At 48.1% G+C, this 18,120-nt stretch overlaps 4 protein-coding genes across 5 annotated transcripts; 1 reads left to right on the forward strand and 3 right to left on the reverse strand.

Annotated features, from left to right (window-relative positions):
• The first annotated feature begins 6,005 nt into the window (after nucleotides 1–6,005).
• On the forward strand, nucleotides 6,006–6,461 carry LOC108164588 (39S ribosomal protein L33, mitochondrial). Its single transcript, XM_017300414.2, has 3 exons — nucleotides 6,006–6,138; nucleotides 6,208–6,311; nucleotides 6,372–6,461. The coding sequence occupies exons 1-3, from the start codon at nucleotides 6,098–6,100 to the stop codon at nucleotides 6,419–6,421; spliced, it is 195 nt and encodes a 64-aa protein (XP_017155903.1). The 5' UTR covers nucleotides 6,006–6,097; the 3' UTR covers nucleotides 6,422–6,461.
• Nucleotides 6,462–6,468: 7 nt separating this feature from the next.
• LOC117190646 (bifunctional lysine-specific demethylase and histidyl-hydroxylase NO66-like) lies at nucleotides 6,469–8,915 on the reverse strand. Its single transcript, XM_033395691.1, is given in 2 exon segments — nucleotides 6,469–7,622; nucleotides 7,625–8,915. Coding segments are annotated over 2 exon segments (2,055 nt in total). The 5' UTR covers nucleotides 8,754–8,915; the 3' UTR covers nucleotides 6,469–6,696.
• An 855-nt stretch (nucleotides 8,916–9,770) lies between these two features.
• LOC117187195 (bifunctional lysine-specific demethylase and histidyl-hydroxylase NO66-like) lies at nucleotides 9,771–11,825 on the reverse strand. The gene is made up of 2 exons (XM_033389333.1): nucleotides 11,648–11,825; nucleotides 9,771–11,500 (listed from the first exon to the last, which is right to left on the reverse strand). Exons 1-2 carry the CDS (start codon nucleotides 11,823–11,825, stop codon nucleotides 9,771–9,773), a joined length of 1,908 nt encoding a protein of 635 aa, XP_033245224.1.
• An 836-nt stretch (nucleotides 11,826–12,661) lies between these two features.
• LOC108164587 (bifunctional lysine-specific demethylase and histidyl-hydroxylase NO66) lies at nucleotides 12,662–18,099 on the reverse strand. Of its 2 annotated transcripts, none has more exons than XM_033395687.1 (2): nucleotides 17,467–18,099; nucleotides 12,662–14,403 (listed from the first exon to the last, which is right to left on the reverse strand). In XM_033395687.1, exons 1-2 carry the CDS (start codon nucleotides 18,010–18,012, stop codon nucleotides 12,892–12,894), a joined length of 2,058 nt encoding a protein of 685 aa, XP_033251578.1. In that variant the 5' UTR covers nucleotides 18,013–18,099; the 3' UTR covers nucleotides 12,662–12,891. The 2 variants fall into 2 exon arrangements, with proteins under 2 accessions (XP_033251578.1, XP_033251574.1); XM_033395683.1 differs by having other exon boundaries at nucleotides 12,662–14,397; nucleotides 17,461–18,099.
• Between the last annotated feature and the right edge of the window lie 21 nt (nucleotides 18,100–18,120).

Raw genomic sequence — 18,120 nt, forward strand, 5'->3', positions numbered from 1 at the left:
CAACAACGACAACAACCAGCTCAAAGAAGAAGGGGGGAATGAAGGATAAAGGATTGCATTTCGCCAAGGTGGTAGGTGCCGTGCCACGAGAGGCAGCAACGAGACGGTGGACGGGGGGATGGGGGAAATGCAGGACCAAGTCGCGTGCCCATTTGCCGGGCACAACCCCTCGCTGCTGTGTGTGTGTGTGCGCTGTTGCATCGTTGCAGACTCCCTCTTTCCCTCTTTCTTCTTCTTCAGTAGAGAGAAACGCTTGTGCCACATGGCCCCGTGCCCATATCCAAGCCCCTACCTGTGCCCCTGCCCCTGCCTGTGCCCCTACCCCTGCCCCTACCCTTGTGCAGTGCAGGCAGGATCTTGTGCAATCTGATCTGCCTGCATCGCGTTGTCGCTTTGCATATTGCGGTCCCAAGTTGCAGGTTCCATGTTGCAGGCTGCAGGCTGGACGGTTCCCCGACGTTTACCAGGTCGTCCCAAGTGTCTTAATCAGCGCTTAATGAGTTGTGATTGCGTAATCGGAGAGGACTCCGAGAGCACACGGGACGCGGAGGTGGGGGATGTGGCAGCCCCAACAGCAGCAGCAGCTGGTTTACCTGTTGAGGCTGCTGTGCGGTTGTTGGTGCTCGCCCCAAATATAGCAATTATGAGAAGTCGCAGCTCCGACATCCTGCCCCCAAGAGGGAGGTGTGGCCCGATAATGTTGTCAGCTCAATTACAAGAAACTGGCCGCCCCTCCCCTACCCTCCTCTTTCCCACCGTTCAAGGAGCTGTGGAGCAACAAAAAACAATGCAACGCGAAAGGAAAAAAGGGAAACGGGAAACGCAGCGCAAATGAAAACATAAAATTTCAATATTGCAGCATGAACAAACAAAAATAAAGGATAAACGATAAAGACTACAAATTGGTGGGTAGGACTAGGGCCAGCAGAGACTAGGGCTACGAAGGGGTAGGGGCTCAATTGCCTGGAATCATCTCTCAAGTTGCAGCAAAGCCCCTACAAATGCATAAACAAGTAGACAGAAACCCTGGTACCCTGGTTATTTATGGGAAAATCGATTCAAGGCGGAACGATAGAAAATTTGATACAAATGGCAATTGATTAGAGGAACAATTGAACGTCAAGAGAAATTGATAAAGGATAGCACAGGAACTGCTGTTGATAAAAGAATTCCAGGATAGCGAAAATATGGGCCACAGACACCAGTATAAACTATGTTAAAAGAGTGTTAGGGAATCGATGGATGGGGAATCCACTAATTAAAGAACTAGTAGAGAAATTCTGGAAGGAAAGGCTGTGCCAAGAATTGGAATAGGAAGGCAACTAATTGAAAGAGGAGTCATTGATACAGGTCTGATATATGGGGGGGTACCTATAGATGGAATACCGGAAACGGTATGAACGGATTTCTGCAGAAAGGAGAAGAGTAACGGCCCTCGAAAAGCTTCTTGATTGGGAACGATGGGAAGACTAAAGTGCGGAACAGGGAATGGTGAAGATTGAAAGCATGTAGAGAAGGATGTATAGGCAAAAGATCATACATATGTATGCTCACCGATAAAGCAGATTCCTTGCTTATACAGGATCGGATCCACTGATGCGCGGATTGCCAGCCCAACATTTTGAGTATCTCTCGCCTGGCAGTATTACACCTCGATTGAAAGTCGAGTGCTGTCGCCGAATCGGCACCTCAGGCACCTCAGGCACCGAAAACCGGTCAGCCATCAGCGCTTTGGGGTGTCATCGGCAGATTGCAGTTGCATCCTTGTTACGTGTATGATCCCCTCAATAAAAAGTTTATTATTTATTATAAAAACAATCAGCAACTGAAAATTGAAACGACTTGCGACGAAGGAGACGGAGGGACCGGGACCAGGGCAGTTATTGGCGCGAGATCAAGGGAGAAGCACCGGGATAGTCCCTGACCATCTGCAGGCCACCCAGGACCATGCTTTGGGGTATCCTTTGGCCGGGTCCGGCCTCGTCGTGCTCATTAACGCCGCGAATTAACGGGCATTTAGCCACAAAACAAAAGGTGAACAAAATGTCCCTGGCACTGCCACTGGCACTGGCAGAACACCAACGAAGCAGCAATCGCCTGGGTGGGGTATGGGGCATGGGGCATGCAGCTGAGGCAGGCTCGTTGCATGTCTGGCGGCCATAAAAAAAATGCATATTTAAAATGCATAACAATGAGAAAGCAGCACGCAAAACTTTTACGGCCAGCGCTAGGATCGGAGCGGATCGGATCAAGGAATCGGAACGCGGATATGCACCCACATAGGAGTGCTAGTTGCTCGAGGGTAAACCGATGAACAAACAGCCGCAACACCACCACCAAAAACAAAAAAAAAAAACAAAAAACGAAAAACAAATGCAGCAGCAAAAATTAAGCTGGAATTTTGAGTGGCACGCGCCGTTCGCGATCCACGAGCCATGATCCACGATCCTCGATCCCCGATCCACCATCCACGATCCCCGATCCTCGATCACCGAACCTCCTTCACTGCACTGCTTATCCTTAATATCGTTGGCTCTTCTCCTGCTGTCCGGCTGTCGTCTGGCTACCGCTCTCTCCCTGTCCTGCTCCTTGCTCTCCTTGTGGGACAGGTGCAAAAAACTCTTCTTTTTTTTCCGTTTGTTTTTTTTTTTGTTTTTCTTTTCTTTGTGTGTGTTTTCAGACACACACAGACACAGAGACAGAGACAGACACATGTACAGTTCTACATCCCTGATCGTGGCTGCCCTTGTGCCGGGCTCTGCATTAATTCGCTTCTTTATTTTTCGGTAATTGCCGAAAAGGTTCCGAGTGAACGAGCGAATCCTCGTGCTCATACACCCTGGCCAATGTCCCATGTCCCTGCTATTCGTGCTCTGATCCAGCGTCAGCCGGATTATAGCGAACAGACCACACCATCCTATATACATAAATATATGCACCACCATACTATACCCATACCCCTGCCCATAACATCCAAAGCCGACTCTTACTGTCCCGTCCTGTTCAGTTCTGTTCTGTTCTGGGGCTGATCCTTTGCGCTTGATTACGATTTTTGGGGCACTTCTCATTTCTCAAAAGTCACTTCTGCAGCCGTGCGATCATTGACTCTTGTCAGGCAATAAACAGGCACTCACGCACACACGAACACACACGCACACACACGCACACACACGAGTGTGCAGAGTGTCCTGGATGTTTCTGGATGCCTTGAAGTTTGTAGTCTTTTCGTGGGACCTATTTGGCATTTTACTTTGATTTTTGCATAAAACTCAAAAAACTTGAATCTTAAAAAATTTTCAAAATTACATAGCACTGAGAGCAATGGAGGACAGGGACATCTGTCTATATCCAGCAGACGTTAGAACGTTAGGATGACATGTTTCTTCATGTTTTGGGCGCCATTTGAGAGCCACAGCAGATGCAGGGCATCATCTTCCTGGTCCAGTCCAGTTCTCCCTTTCGATTTTGGCTAATTTTGAATAACAAAAGGCCCTAAAATTGTAGCCTGATCCGTCTATACAAACCATATTTCCATATCCATTGTGCGGATCGCAGCAGCCGTCTTGGGATGCTGTGCGTCCGCCACTTCTCACGCTGACCAGTCCAGTCCACGTCCACGTCGACTGACCGCCCAGTCTGGCCCGTGTCCAGGTCCAGTCCCAGTCCCAGTCCGATCTGGTCCTGCCCTCGATCGGACAGCTGTATCGCTGCCCAAAAAGCTGCGAAACTAGTAAAAGCTTATTGTTATTTGATTCCTTTGTTGTCCCCACAATAGCCACCAATGATCATAGTCCTTTGGACATCTTGGACATTTGGGTGCTGTGCTCTGGGCGGGCACGAAAATAAGAATAGAACAGGGTCGGTCCGGACCGGACCGGACCGGACCAGACCAGAACGTTTCCAACTGGTTCGAAGGTAGGACTCTTTGAATGGAGCAATCTTTAAGCTTATTCTGCTCTTGGAAAATATTATCAGCTCGAAGTAGGGGGGAAAATGTTCCCACAGTTACAATTCCCATCGGAAACCAAATGCTGGTCAGTCCTGGCTGATCTCCACAAACAGATCTGACAGATTATATCTGAAATATAGAAGCTAGTTAAGATTTCGGCACGCCCTTCTACAGAAAGAAGATAATAGGTACAAGTTATCCGCCCTGATGTTGCTCCATAAAGAGATTGAACAAAATAGATCATCGAACAGCTAGCGGAACTATATGACAAAACTTATCTTCTTTCAGTAAGAAATAATCCTTCAATGTACAAGATATTGTTATTTATCATCTCTAAATGTCCTTTCCATTCGACCCTTGAAAGTATTTGGTGGGTTTAGTGGAATAGGATTATTTTTTGAAACATTAGTTGGGGTCTGACAGATACAGGACCCTATTGATGGCCACTTTACGTCTGTTGATGAGTATATAAAGCTCCTAACATATGAGTCCAATTCATTTATCTCTGATACTTATGATAATAGTGATTATTTCTTAAGTCCCTATCAAATCAGGCTTGGCCAATATGATGGCCATTTTTGAATGTTTTGTACAGTCTCATTTACTAAATGCATTCCAAAAGTTGCCATTTCGAGTGCCACATGATGTTTCTGAAGCCAACAAGTGACCAAACCGATGTACTTAGAAGACATCTAGAGTTGATATCAAATCAATAACATCTGCATTATCAATTGTTGTAATTGTGTAAAAACCTAAAATACTCGTAAGCATGATGGTAGAATCCCATCCACTCGTATACTATATTCCGCTTCCAGGGTTTTTTTTTTAGCATATTAGCTCAAAAATTGTATGCATAATCTGCGTTTTTTTTTTCATAAAAACTAGAACTCTGACTTGGAGGGCTTAAAATTTATAAATTCGTTCAGCTGAAACACTTAAACACACTTAATTTTGCTTGTATTTAATTTTAAAAAAAACGGCCAAAAATATTTTATACGTGCACAGGTGTCGCTTTTGATAAATACATAAAATGTAGTTCATATGTGGCAAATGTGTAGTTAGCGTGTCGTTACCACGAACTTATACCGCACGGCGTTGAACTGTTTATATAGAGGGGGCTTAAGTGGGTTATGTTCTTTTGTTTCATGAATCTATTAAATTTAATTTTCAACGTTATATAAAAATCCAATTAAAGCAAGAGTTTAAATTAAGCCAGTCAAGTAGAAAATTGATTCATTAATCGGATACAATTATGTGGGCAAAACTCAGAGATCTATATAGCTGGGAATATTCGACGGAAGAAAGAATAACCAGGAATTAGTCGTCATAACCGGTTGACAACAATGATTACCGGCAACACGAGTTATCATACCTTAGGGAAGAGGATATTATAGAATTGAGAAAATGTTTGTCATCCCAGGCTCAGTAGGTATGAGGATCGAGGTAAATATATACAAGAAAAGGTCTTTATAAATTACGTTTGATCTTCATATCAAATTAACGAAATAGGGTGCACAAAGGCCTATACACGCATCATGTCTTCAAATAACATCAACACTGCGACTGTTTTTTTTTTTTTTTTTGTTTTTTTTGTTGAACTATTTTGTTTAAACCTTGTTTTAGTCAAAATACAATAAAAGCATGGTCTAAAAAATAGCCAATTTTGTAGAAAATTTATTCATTAATGGCCTGAAATTATATGGGCAAGGCTAAAGGTTTTAGTTAGGCAGCATTATTCAACGGAATAAAGAAATTGAGCAATTGGAACGATTTTTCTCTTGCGTTTTTTTGTGTGACCTATTTCGCTAGATCCTTATTTCGTTTGAACTCTTTCGCTAAAACCTTTTTTTAGACAAGATCCAATAAAAGCAAGTATTTAGAGTAAGCCAGTTAAGCAAAAAATTGATTCATCAATCGTATAAAATTATGTGGGCATGACTAAATGTCCTATATAGCTGAGAAAATCCACGGAAGATCAAAAACGAGGAATATGTAAAATATAACTTGAATTCGTCAGTATATTTACGGTATATTTCGGTATATTTCTGAGGGTCGGTCACACTGGATCAGCTGTTTCCCTGCTTGCACAACTTTTGCGGTGTTTTGCTGCAATTTTAGCCGTTTTTTCTATATAACATAAAACTCATAATGCGCCTCACCAATGTCCTATTCAAGAAGGTGAAGAGCAAGTAAGTTTGTTTACCTGAGAGACAGGGATAATTGGGTAATTTGGTGTCTGGTGTGTTGTGTTCCCGTAGACGCATCATGGTCGTGCTGGAGAGCGTGGTCAGCGGGCATCAGTACAATGCGTTCCGCGAACGCCTGGCCGAGAAGATCGAGGTGATACGCTTCGATCCGTACAGTGAGTATATATATGGACATCTGAAATGGAAATCTTTTCTCATCCGACTTATCTCCGCAGTTCAACAGGATAGCCTGTACCGCGAGCGCAAGAAAATCCGCAGCGCCTGAACATGTAGAATAATAAATAAACGTTACACCACACAAACACACGCAAATGTTGCATCACTTGGATTATTTATTTGTTCTTTTAATTCATGTTCTTGTTAATTTTCATGCTGTTGGCGCTGCCCTAGGACTCGACACATAACATTAAAGACACTGCGGGCTAAGGCGTGGGAGAACACAAATTACAAATGGTGAACAGAACAGGGAATATCTTAGTTTACTAGGACTCGACTCTCGCTTTGGGTTCGTTTATTTTGAGGGGGGAAGAATGCCCGAGCTTATAGTTTTTTGAAGGGCTTCTCAACCATAAGGATTCCGCGCTCCCAGAGGGCTTCGACAAACTCCAAGCGGTCTTCATCGTTTCCCATCGGGGGTAGATCTTTGATCTTTGTATACTCGGGATAGGCATGAATTAGCGTCTCAATAACAGTACCATGGAACGGTTCCAGCTCAAAGAAGTTTGGCTCATATTTGCAATACTCCAAACCATTGTCCGTGTAGTAGTAGCAGCGCAGGACATCCTCGTCGACCGTCAGGCGTACGATATTGGCACGCAGCAGACGCACTGCCGTCCCCTCTGTGAGTTCGTAATCAAGTGACCAATGGCCATTCCTATCGGCGGTAGCCTGTGCACCGAATACAGTGCGTTTCAACTCCTGGGGCGCAATGGTGGGTGGCAGGGCCTCGTGCTGGAATTTTATGGCCAATTGGTCCAAGGCCCGATCTATCTGACCCTCGGTGGGCACCAGACACTGTGCTAGATTCTGGATATGCTGTATCAACTTTTGGCGATGCGCGCCCTTCCATTCGGCGTTGGCCACACCAAGGTTCTGAAAGATGTCCAGCGGAAGGCCCTTGCGCAGCTTCAAGGTCTGCTCGACACTCTCCTTAACAACCAGGGGCATAAGCTTCTCCATCAGATTGGCGTACGATTGCTGCTGGTAGGCGCTGAGGGTAATGTGCAGCGAATGCGAGTCCTTCTCTGTGATGGCCTGGTGGATCCAGCCGCGTGGGAAGTATAAGAGATCGCCGGGCTTCAGTACTATATCCATTATGGGATCGCCCAATTCGGTCTGGCTGAGGTTGCCCGACGATTCACGGGGCAGTTCTTTGGTGGGGGAGTAGATGCGCCAGCGCTTCTTGCCTTCCACCTGGAGAACAAAGGCTTCAATATCATCGTAATGCGGTGCGAATCCCTGGCTCTCGGGGGCGTCAGGTAGACATTGGCCCCCACCAGGCAATGGAAAAACTCCTGCAGCTTGACGCACAGCTGCCTCAGCTGGACAAGGTAGCTGGAGGGATTCAGGATACGGATGCTGCAGCCGCGTTGATAGTGGGCCCAAACGCTAGGGGGCAAGGCACGACCGTCAGGGTTCAAGGTCTTCCGCACGCCGTCCTCATAGCTGGTTACATCGATGTTGGTGGTATACTCCACGTGGTTCTGGATCAGCATTTGGTCGATCATCTTGAACGATATTAGATTGGAGAATCCACCTGAGGTCGTTGTTTTCACTCTAAATGGACTCTTCTCCCAGTGGTCACGCAAGAAGGTGGCCATCGTCATCGGAGCAATGAGCTGAGCCAGGGTCCGCTTTCCCACTTCAATGCTGTTTTCCTTGTGCACTTCATGGCATGGCTCCAGGCCAGCGCCAGCCTCTGCTCCTGCATCACCTCCGGGTTGAACAGATTTAATTAAACGGATTTTAATACTGCTTGGTATGCTGGCCACTGGTTCCTTCTTGATTGACTGTGGGGGCAGCAAAGCGCGGTTTGGCGACGCCACCTCCACCTTGACTGGAACCGTATTCTTCTTGCTGGGCAGCGGACATGACATGACCATATTCCGTTTGAGGGGGCAGGAGGGCGCCTTTGGCTGCTGTGTGGTCCTGGCAGCCGATGTCGACTGGCCGACTGGAGTGGATGAAGTACGCTTGGCGCCGATGGGCTTGCTGCCCTCCGCCTCTTCGTTGCGACGCTTCAGTGACTCACGACTATTAGCCGGAGTTTCTGGCGAGGATTGGGACGAGTGGCTGTTCAGCGTGTATTCCTCGCCACTCTCGGACGAATCATATTCACCACTGCTGTCGGTGCTGTCGTCCTCCTCGTCTTCGCCGCTGCTGCTGCTGCTGCCGTTGTCGCCGTCGCTGTAGCTACCGTTCTTCTTTGGCGGACCCTTCTGCTTTCCGCCATTTTTGGCGGCCAAGTTCCTGTTGTTGTTATTTTTGGCGGCACCATTTTTGTTGGCATTCTTTGTTCCTTTTTGTACATCATTCTTTGAGGTTGCGGAGCCGCGATAGGCGCCAAAGGCCGAAACCTTTTTATTCTTGGCGGACATCTTTAAACTGTTATAATTTACAATCAGCGATTGTCAAATACCAGTTACATCAAATCGCTTGTTCCCCAGAAATAGAATATTTAATTTCACCACAAAATTATATTTTAATCTCTGGCTGGTTTTGATTCGCACGTTTTCGCTTCTTCGGATTTTTTTGAAAATGATACGGTATATTTCGGTATATTTCCGAGGGTCACACTCACACTCCTGCAACGAAAAAATGAGTCGTAATTTTGAATGGGCTATAAAAAGGGGTATGAACAACAGGCAAAAAAAGCCAGAGCAAATCGCAAGGTTCCTACGAACTTCACCTCGCGTGTGAGGACAATATACCTTGAAGACAAGGTATATCAGGCAAAGGGGGGGAATTTTACCTCGCACGCGTTGCACTTTCAGTTCCGTTTTGGCTGTTGTCCATACCCCCTTTCTCATCCCATTCATGTAGCACGTTTGTAGTAACCGTGTAGAGCTGCCAAGTAACATGTAATAAACTGAGCAAAATGTAAACATTTTAGAAATTCAGAAATTCCAATTTTTTTGAACCGATCGGGTGGGGTGCTGCGCGTCGTTGCAAAGTAAATAAAACTAAATAAGTGTATAGAGCGCAGCCTGCAGCCTTTAATCTTGTGTAATTCAGCCGTGTAATTGGACCGTGTGTGTGACAATCACTTGGCACAATCCAGTCGTCAGCGTCAGGACAGGCTGACAGGCTGACAGGGGGACAGGCAGGGACAGAAGCGTGTGAACATGTAGAATAAATAAATGTTACACCACACAAACACACGCAAATGTTGCATCACTTGGATTATTTATTTGTTCTTTTAATTCATGTTCTTGTTAATTTTCATGCTGTTGGCGCTGCCCCAGGACTCGACACATAACATTAAAGACACTGCGGGCTAAGGCGTGGGAGAACACAAATTACAAATGGTGAACAGAACAGGGAATATCTTAGTTTACTAGGACTCGACTCTCGCTTTGGGTTCGTTTATTTTGAGGGGGGAAGAATGCCCGAGCTTATAGTTTTTTGAAGGGCTTCTCAACCATAAGGATTCCGCGCTCCCAGAGGGCTTCGACAAACTCCAAGCGGTCTTCATCGTTTCCCATCGGGGGTAGATCTTTGATCTTTGTATACTCGGGATAGGCATGAATTAGCGTCTCAATAACAGTACCATGGAACGGTTCCAGCTCAAAGAAGTTTGGCTCATATTTGCAATACTCCAAACCATTGTCCGTGTAGTAGTAGCAGCGCAGGACATCCTCGTCGACCGTCAGGCGTACGATATTGGCACGCAGCAGACGCACTGCCGTCCCCTCTGTGAGTTCGTAATCAAGTGAGCAATGGCCATTCCTATCGGCGGTAGCCTGTGTACCGAATACAGTGCGTTTCAACTCCTGGGGCGCAATGGTGGGTGGCAGGGCCTCGTGCTGGAATTTTATGGCCAATTGGTCCAAGGCCCGATCGATCTGACCCTCGGTGGGCACCAGACACTGTGCTAGATTCTGGATATGCTGTATCAACTTTTGGCGATGCGCGCCCTTCCATTCGGCGTTGGCCACACCAAGGTTCTGAAAGATGTCCAGCGGAAGGCCCTTGCGCAGCTTCAAGGTCTGCTCGACACTCTCCTTAACAACCAGGGGCATAAGCTTCTCCATCAGATTGGCGTACGATTGCTGCTGGTAGGCGCTGAGGGTAATGTGCAGCGAATGCGAGTCCTTCTCTGTGATGGCCTGGTGGATCCAGCCGCGTGGGAAGTATAAGAGATCGCCGGGCTTCAGTACTATATCCATTATGGGATCGCCCAATTCGGTCTGGCTGAGGTTGCCCGACGATTCACGGGGCAGTTCTTTGGTGGGGGAGTAGATGCGCCAGCGCTTCTTGCCTTCCACCTGGAGAACAAAGGCTTCAATATCATCGTAATGCGGTGCGAATCCCTGGCTCTCGGGGGGCGTCAGGTAGACATTGGCCCCCACCAGGCAATGGAAAAACTCCTGCAGCTTGACGCACAGCTGCCTCAGCTGGACAAGGTAGCTGGAGGGATTCAGGATACGGATGCTGCAGCCGCGTTGATAGTGGGCCCAAACGCTAGGGGGCAAGTCACGACCGTCAGGGTTCAAGGTCTTCCGCACGCCGTCCTCATAGCTGGTGACATCGATGTTGGTGGTATACTCCACGTGGTTCTGGATCAGCATTTGGTCGATCATCTTGAACGATACTAGATTGGAGAATCCACCTGAGGTCGTTGTTTTCACTCTAAATGGACTCTTCTCCCAGTGGTCACGCAAGAAGGTGGCCATCGTCATCGGAGCAATGAGCTGAGCCAGGGTCCGCTTTCCCACTTCAATGCTGTTTTCCTTGTGCACTTCATGGCATGGCTCCAGGCCAGCGCCAGCCTCTGCTCCTGCATCACCTCCGGATTGAACAGATTTAATTAAACGGATTTTAATACTGCTTGGTATGCTGGCCACTGGTTCCTTCTTGATTGACTGTGGGGGCAGCAAAGCGCGGTTTGGCGACGCCACCTCCACCTTGACTGGAACCGTATTCTTCTTGCTGGGCAGCGGACATGACATGACCATATTCCGTTTGAGGGGGCAGGAGGGCGCCTTTGGCTGCAGTGTGGTCCTGGCAGCCGATGTCGACTGGCCGACTGGAGTGGATGAAGTACGCTTGGCGCCGATGGGCTTGCTGCCCTCCGCCTCTTCGTTGCGACGCTTCAGTGACTCACGACTATTAGCCGGAGTTTCTGGCGAGGATTGGGACGAGTGGCTGTTCAGCGTGTATTCCTCGCCACTCTCGGACGAATCATATTCACCACTGCTGTCGGTGCTGTCGTCCTCCTCGTCTTCGCCGCTGCTGCTGCTGCTGCCGTTGTCGCCGTCGCTGTAGCTACCGTTCTTCTTTGGCGGACCCTTCTGCTTTCCGCCATTTTTGGCGGCCAAGTTCCTGTTGTTATTTTTGGCGGCACCATTTTTGTTGGCATTCTTTGTTCCTTTTTGTACATCATTCTTTGAGGTTGCGGAGCCGCGATAGGCGCCAAAGGCCGAAACCTTTTTATTCTTGGCGGACATCTTTAAACTGTTATAATTTACAATCAGCGATTGTCAAATACCAGTTACATCAAATCGCTTGTTCCCCAGAAATAGAATATTTAATTTCACCACAAAATTATATTTTAATCTCTGGCTGGTTTTGATTCGGACGTTTTCGTTTCTTCGGATTTTTTTGAAAATGATACGGTATATTTCGGTATATTTCCGAGGGTCACACTCACACTCCTGCAACGAAAAAATGAGTCGTAATTTTGAATGGGCTATAAAAAGGGGTATGAACAACAGGCAAAAAAAGCCAGAGCAAATCGCAAGGTTCCTACGAACTTCACCTCGCGTGTGAGGACAATATACCTTGAAGACAAGGTATATCAGGCAAAGGGGGGGAATTTTACCTCGCACGCGTTGCACTTTCAGTTCCGTTTTGGCTGTTGTCCATACCCCCTTTCTCATCCCATTCATGTAGCACGTTTGTAGTAACCGTGTAGAGCTGCCAAGTAACATGTAATAAACTGAGCAAAATGTAAACATTTTAGAAATTCAGAAATTCCAATTTTTTTGAACCGATCGGGTGGGGTGCTGCGCGTCGTTGCAAAGTAAATAAAACTAAATAAGTGTATAGAGCGCAGCCTGCAGCCTTTAATCTTGTGCAATTCAGCCGTGTGTAATTACTAGACAAAGCGATAAGCGGCGGTGCAGAAATTGAATAAATAAAAGGGACCGTGTGTGTGACAATCACTTGGCACAATCCAGTCGTCAGCGTCAGGACAGGCTGACAGGCTGACAGGGGGACAGGTAGGGACAGAAGCGTGTGAAAATGTAGAATAAATAAATGTTACACCACACAAACACACGCAAATGTTGCATCACTTGGATTATTTATTTGTTCTTTTAATTCATGTTCTTGTTAATTTTCATGCTGTTGGCGCTGCCCTAGGACTCGACACATAACATTAAAGACACTGCGGGCTAAGGCGTGGGAGAACACAAATTACAAATGGTGAACAGAACAGGGAATATCTTAGTTTACTAGGACTCGACTCTCGCTTTGGGTTCGTTTATTTTGAGGGGGGAAGAATGCCGGAGCTTATAGTTTTTTGAAGGGCTTCTCAACCATAAGGATTCCGCGCTCCCAGAGGGCTTCGACAAACTCCAAGCGGTCTTCATCGTTTCCCATCGGGGGTAGATCTTTGATCTTTGTATACTCGGGATAGGCATGAATTAGCGTCTCAATAACAGTACCATGGAACGGTTCCAGCTCAAAGAAGTTTGGCTCATATTTGCAATACTCCAAACCATTGTCCGTGTAGTAGTAGCAGCGCAGGACATCCTCGTCGACCGTCAGGCGTACGATATTGGCACGCAGCAGACGCACTGCCGTCGCCTCTGTGAGTTCGTAATCAAGTGAGCAATGGCCATTCTTATCGACGGTAGCCTGTGCACCGAATACAGTGCGTTTCAACTCCTGGGGCGCAATGGTGGGTGGCAGGGCCTCGTGCTGGAATTTTATGGCCAATTGGTCCAAGGCCCGATCGATCTGACCCTCGGTGGGCATCAGACACTGTGCTAGATTCTGGATATGCTGTATCAACTTTTGGCGATGCGCGCCCTTCCATTCGGCGTTGGCCACACCAAGGTTCTGAAAGATGTCCAGCGGAAGGCCCTTGCGCAGCTTCAAGGTCTGCTCGACACTCTCCTTAACAACCAGGGGCATAAGCTTCTCCATCAGATTGGCGTACGATTGCTGCTGGTAGGCGCTGAGGGTAATGTGCAGCGAATGCGAGTCCTTCTCTGTGATGGCCTGGTGGATCCAGCCGCGTGGGAAGTATAAGAGATCGCCGGGCTTCAGTACTATATCCATTATGGGATCGCCCAATTCGGTCTGGCTGAGGTTGCCCGACGATTCACGGGGCAGTTCTTTGGTGGGGGAGTAGATGCGCCAGCGCTTCTTGCCTTCCACCTGGAGAACAAAGGCTTCAATATCATCGTAATGCGGTGCGAATCCCTGGCTCTCGGGGGGCGTCAGGTAGACATTGGCCCCCACCAGGCAATGGAAAAACTCCTGCAGCTTGACGCACAGCTGCCTCAGCTGGACAAGGTAGCTGGAGGGATTCAGGATACGGATGCTGCAGCCGCGTTGATAGTGGGCCCAAACGCTAGGGGGCAAGTCACGACCGTCAGGGTTCAAGGTCTTCCGCACGCCGTCCTCATAGCTGGTGACATCGATGTTGGTGGTATACTCCACGTGGTTCTGGATCAGCATTTGGTCGATCATCTTGAACGATACTAGATTGGAGAATCCACCTGAGGTCGTTGTTTTCACTCTAAATGGACTCTTCTCCCAGTGGTCACGCAAGAAGGTGGCCATCGTCATCGGAGCAATGAGCTGAGCCAGGGTCCGCTTTCCCACTTCAATGCTGTTTTCCTTGTGCACTTCATGGCATGGCTCCAGGCCAGCGCCAGCCTCTGCTCCTGCATCACCTCCGGGTTGAACAGATTTAATTAAACGGATTTGAATACTGCTTGGTATGCTGGCCACTGGTTCCTTCTTGATTGACTGTGGGGGCAGCAAAGCGCGGTTTGGCGACGCCACCTCCACCTTGACTGGAACCGTATTCTTCTTGCTGGGCAGCGGACATGACATGACCATATTCCGTTTGAGGGGGCAGGAGGGCGCCTTTGGCTGCTGTGTGGTCCTGGCAGCCGATGTCGACTGGCCGACTGGAGTGGATGAAGTACGCTTGGCGCCGATGGGCTTGCTGCCCTCCGCCTCTTCGTTGCGACGCTTCAGTGACTCACGAATATTAGCCGGAGTTTCTGGCGAGGATTGGGACGAGTGGCTGTTCAGCGTGTATTCCTCGCCACTCTCGGACGAATCATATTCACCACTGCTGTCGGTGCTGTCGTCCTCCTCGTCTTCGCCGCTGCTGCTGCTGCTGCCGTTGTCGCCGTCGCTGTAGCTACCGTTCTTCTTTGGCGGACCCTTCTGCTTTCCGCCATTTTTGGCGGCCAAGTTCCTGTTGTTGTTATTTTTGGCGGCACCATTTTTGTTGGCATTCTTTGTTCCTTTTTGTACATCATTCTTTGAGGTTGCGGAGCCGCGATAGGCGCCAAAGGCCGAAACCTTTTTATTCTTGGCGGACATCTTTAAACTGTTATAATTTACAATCAGTCGATTGTCAAATACCAGTTACATCAAATCGCTTGTTCCCCAGAAATAGAATATTTAATTTCACCACAAAATTATATTTTAATCTCTGGCTGGTTTTGATTCGGACGTTTTCGTTTCTTCGGATTTTTTTGAAATTGAGACGGTATATTTCGGTATATTTCTGAGGGTCACACTCACACTCCTGCAACGAAAAAATGAGTCGTAATTTTGAATGGGCTATAAAAAGGGGTATGAACAACAGGCAAAAAAAGCCAGAGCAAATCGCAAGGTTCCTACGAACCTCACCTCGCGTGTGAGGACAATATACCTTGAAGACAAGGTATATCAGGCAAAGGGGGGGAATTTTACCTCGCACGCGTTGCACTTTCAGTTCCGTTTTGGCTGTTGTCCATACCCCCTTTCTCATCCCATTCATGTAGCACGTTTGTAGTAACCGTGTAGAGCTGCCAAGTAACATGTAATAAACTGAGCAAAATGTAAACATTTTAGAAATTCAGAAATTCCAATTTTTTTTGAACCGATCGGGTGGGGTGCTGCGCGTCGTAGCAAAGTAAATAAAACTAAATAAGTGTATAGAGCGCAGCCTGCAGCCTTTAATCTTGTGCAATTCAGCCGTGTGTAATTACTAGACAAAGCGATAAGCGGCGGTGCAGAAATTGAATAAATAAAAGGGACCGTGTGTGTGACAATCTCTTGGCACAATCCAGTCGTCAGCGTCAGGACAGGCTGACAGGGGGACAGGCAGGGACAGAAGCGTGTGAACATGTAGAATAAGTAAATGTTACACCACACAAACACACGCAAATGTTGCATCACTTGGATTATTTATTTGTTCTTTTAATTCATGTTCTTGTTAATTTTCATGCTGTTGGCGCTGCCCTAGGACTCGACACATAACATTAAAGACACTGCGGGCTAAGGCGTGGGAGAACACAAATTACAAATGGTGAACAGAACAGGGAATATCTTAGTTTACTAGGACTCGACTCTCGCTTTGGGTTCGTTTATTTTGAGGGGGGAAGAATGCCCGAGCTTATAGTTTTTTGAAGGGCTTCTCAACCATAAGGATTCCGCGCTCCCAGAGGGCTTCGACAAACTCCAAGCGGTCTTCATCGTTTCCCATCGGGGGTAGATCTTTGATCTTTGTATACTCGGGATAGGCATGAATTAGCGTCTCAATAACAGTACCATGGAACGGTTCCAGCTCAAAGAAGTTTGGCTCATATTTGCAATACTCCAAACCATTGTCCGTGTAGTAGTAGCAGCGCAGGACATCCTCGTCGACCGTCAGGCGTACGATATTGGCACGCAGCAGACGCACTGCCGTCCCCTCTGTGAGTTCGTAATCAAGTGAGCAATGGCCATTCCTATCGGCGGTAGCCTGTGCACCGAATACAGTGCGTTTCAACTCCTGGGGCGCAATGGTGGGTGGCAGGGCCTCGTGCTGGAATTTTATGGCCAATTGGTCCAAGGCCCGATCGATCTGACCCTCGGTGGGCACCAGACACTGTGCTAGATTCTGGATATGCTGTATCAACTTTTGGCGATGCGCGCCCTTCCATTCGGCGTTGGCCACACCAAGGTTCTGAAAGATGTCCAGCGGAAGGCCCTTGCGCAGCTTCAAGGTCTGCTCGACACTCTCCTTAACAACCAGGGGCATAAGCTTCTCCATCAGATTGGCGTACGATTGCTGCTGGTAGGCGCTGAGGGTAATGTGCAGCGAATGCGAGTCCTTCTCTGTGATGGCCTGGTGGATCCAGCCGCGTGGGAAGTATAAGAGATCGCCGGGCTTCAGTACTATATCCATTATGGGATCGCCCAATTCGGTCTGGCTGAGGTTGCCCGACGATTCACGGGGCAGTTCTTTGGTGGGGAAGTAGATGCGCCAGCGCTTCTTGCCTTCCACCTGGAGAACAAAGGCTTCAATATCATCGTAATGCGGTGCGAATCCCTGGCTCTCGGGGGGCGTCAGGTAGACATTGGCCCCCACCAGGCAATGGAAAAACTCCTGCAGCTTGACGCACAGCTGCCTCAGCTGGACAAGGTAGCTGGAGGGATTCAGGATACGGATGCTGCAGCCGCGTTGATAGTGGGCCCAAACGCTAGGGGCAAGGCACGACCGTCAGGGTTCAAGGTCTTCCGCACGCCGTCCTCATAGCTGGTTACATCGATGTTGGTGGTATACTCCACGTGGTTCTGGATCAGCATTTGGTCGATCATCTTGAACGATATTAGATTGGAGAATCCACCTGAGGTCGTTGTTTTCACTCTAAATGGACTCTTCTCCCAGTGGTCACGCAAGAAGGTGGCCATCGTCATCGGAGCAATGAGCTGAGCCAGGGTCCGCTTTCCCACTTCAATGCTGTTTTCCTTGTGCACTTCATGGCATGGCTCCAGGCCAGCGCCAGCCTCTGCTCCTGCATCACCTCCGGGTTGAACAGATTTAATTAAACGGATTTTAATACTGCTTGGTATGCTGGCCACCTCCACCTTGACTGGAACCGTATTCTTCTTGCTGGGCAGCGGACATGACATGACCATATTCCGTTTGAGGGGGCAGGAGGGCGCCTTTGGCTGCTGTGTGGTCCTGGCAGCCGATGTCGACTGGCCGACTGGAGTGGATGAAGTACGCTTGGCGCCGATGGGCTTGCTGCCCTCCGCCTCTTCGTTGCGACGCTTCAGTGACTCACGACTATTAGCCGGAGTTTCTGGCGAGGATTGGGACGAGTGGCTGTTCAGCGTGTATTCCTCGCCACTCTCGGACGAATCATATTCACCACTGCTGTCGGTGCTGTCGTCCTCCTCGTCTTCGCCGCTGCTGCTGCTGCTGCCGTTGTCGCCGTCGCTGTAGCTACCGTTCTTCTTTGGCGGACCCTTCTGCTTTCCACCATTTTTGGCGGCCAAGTTCCTGTTGTTGTTATTTTTGGCGGCACCATTTTTGTTGGCATTCTTTGTTCCTTTTTGTACATCATTCTTTGAGGTTGCGGAGCCGCGATAGGCGCCAAAGGCCGAAACCTTTTTATTCTTGGCGGACATCTTTAAACTGTTATAATTTAATATCAGTCGATTGTCAAATACCAGTTACATCAAATCGCTTGTTCCCCAGAAATAGAATATTTTAATCTCTGGCTGGTTTTGATTCGG

The sequence above is a fragment of the Drosophila miranda genome, chromosome XL (genome assembly GCF_003369915.1).
Source record: "Drosophila miranda strain MSH22 chromosome XL, D.miranda_PacBio2.1, whole genome shotgun sequence".
NCBI lineage: Eukaryota > Metazoa > Arthropoda > Insecta > Diptera > Drosophilidae > Drosophila > Drosophila miranda.

What these genes read in the sequence shown, in the direction of transcription:
- LOC108164588 (XM_017300414.2), top strand. Translation starts at nt 6,098, where the DNA reads ATGCGCCTCACCAATGTCCTATTCAAGAAGGTGAAGAGCAA. An exon ending in TTCAAGAAGGTGAAGAGCAA is followed by an intron (nt 6,139 to 6,207) that starts GTAAGTTTGTTT and finishes GTGTTCCCGTAG; the next exon opens with ACGCATCATGGTCGTGCTGG. An exon ending in GATACGCTTCGATCCGTACA is followed by an intron (nt 6,312 to 6,371) that starts GTGAGTATATAT and finishes TTATCTCCGCAG; the next exon opens with TTCAACAGGATAGCCTGTAC.
- LOC117187195 (XM_033389333.1), bottom strand. Translation starts at nt 11,825, where the DNA reads ATGTCCGCCAAGAATAAAAAGGTTTCGGCCTTTGGCGCCTATCGCGGC. An exon ending in GGGTCCGCCAAAGAAGAACG is followed by an intron (nt 11,501 to 11,647) that starts GTAGCTACAGCG and finishes AATCCTCGCCAG; the next exon opens with AAACTCCGGCTAATAGTCGT.
- LOC108164587 (XM_033395687.1), bottom strand. Translation starts at nt 18,012, where the DNA reads ATGTCCGCCAAGAATAAAAAGGTTTCGGCCTTTGGCGCCTATCGCGGC. An exon ending in AGAATACGGTTCCAGTCAAG is followed by an intron (nt 14,404 to 17,466) that starts GTGGAGGTGGCC and finishes GTTCCAGTCAAG; the next exon opens with GTGGAGGTGGCGTCGCCAAA.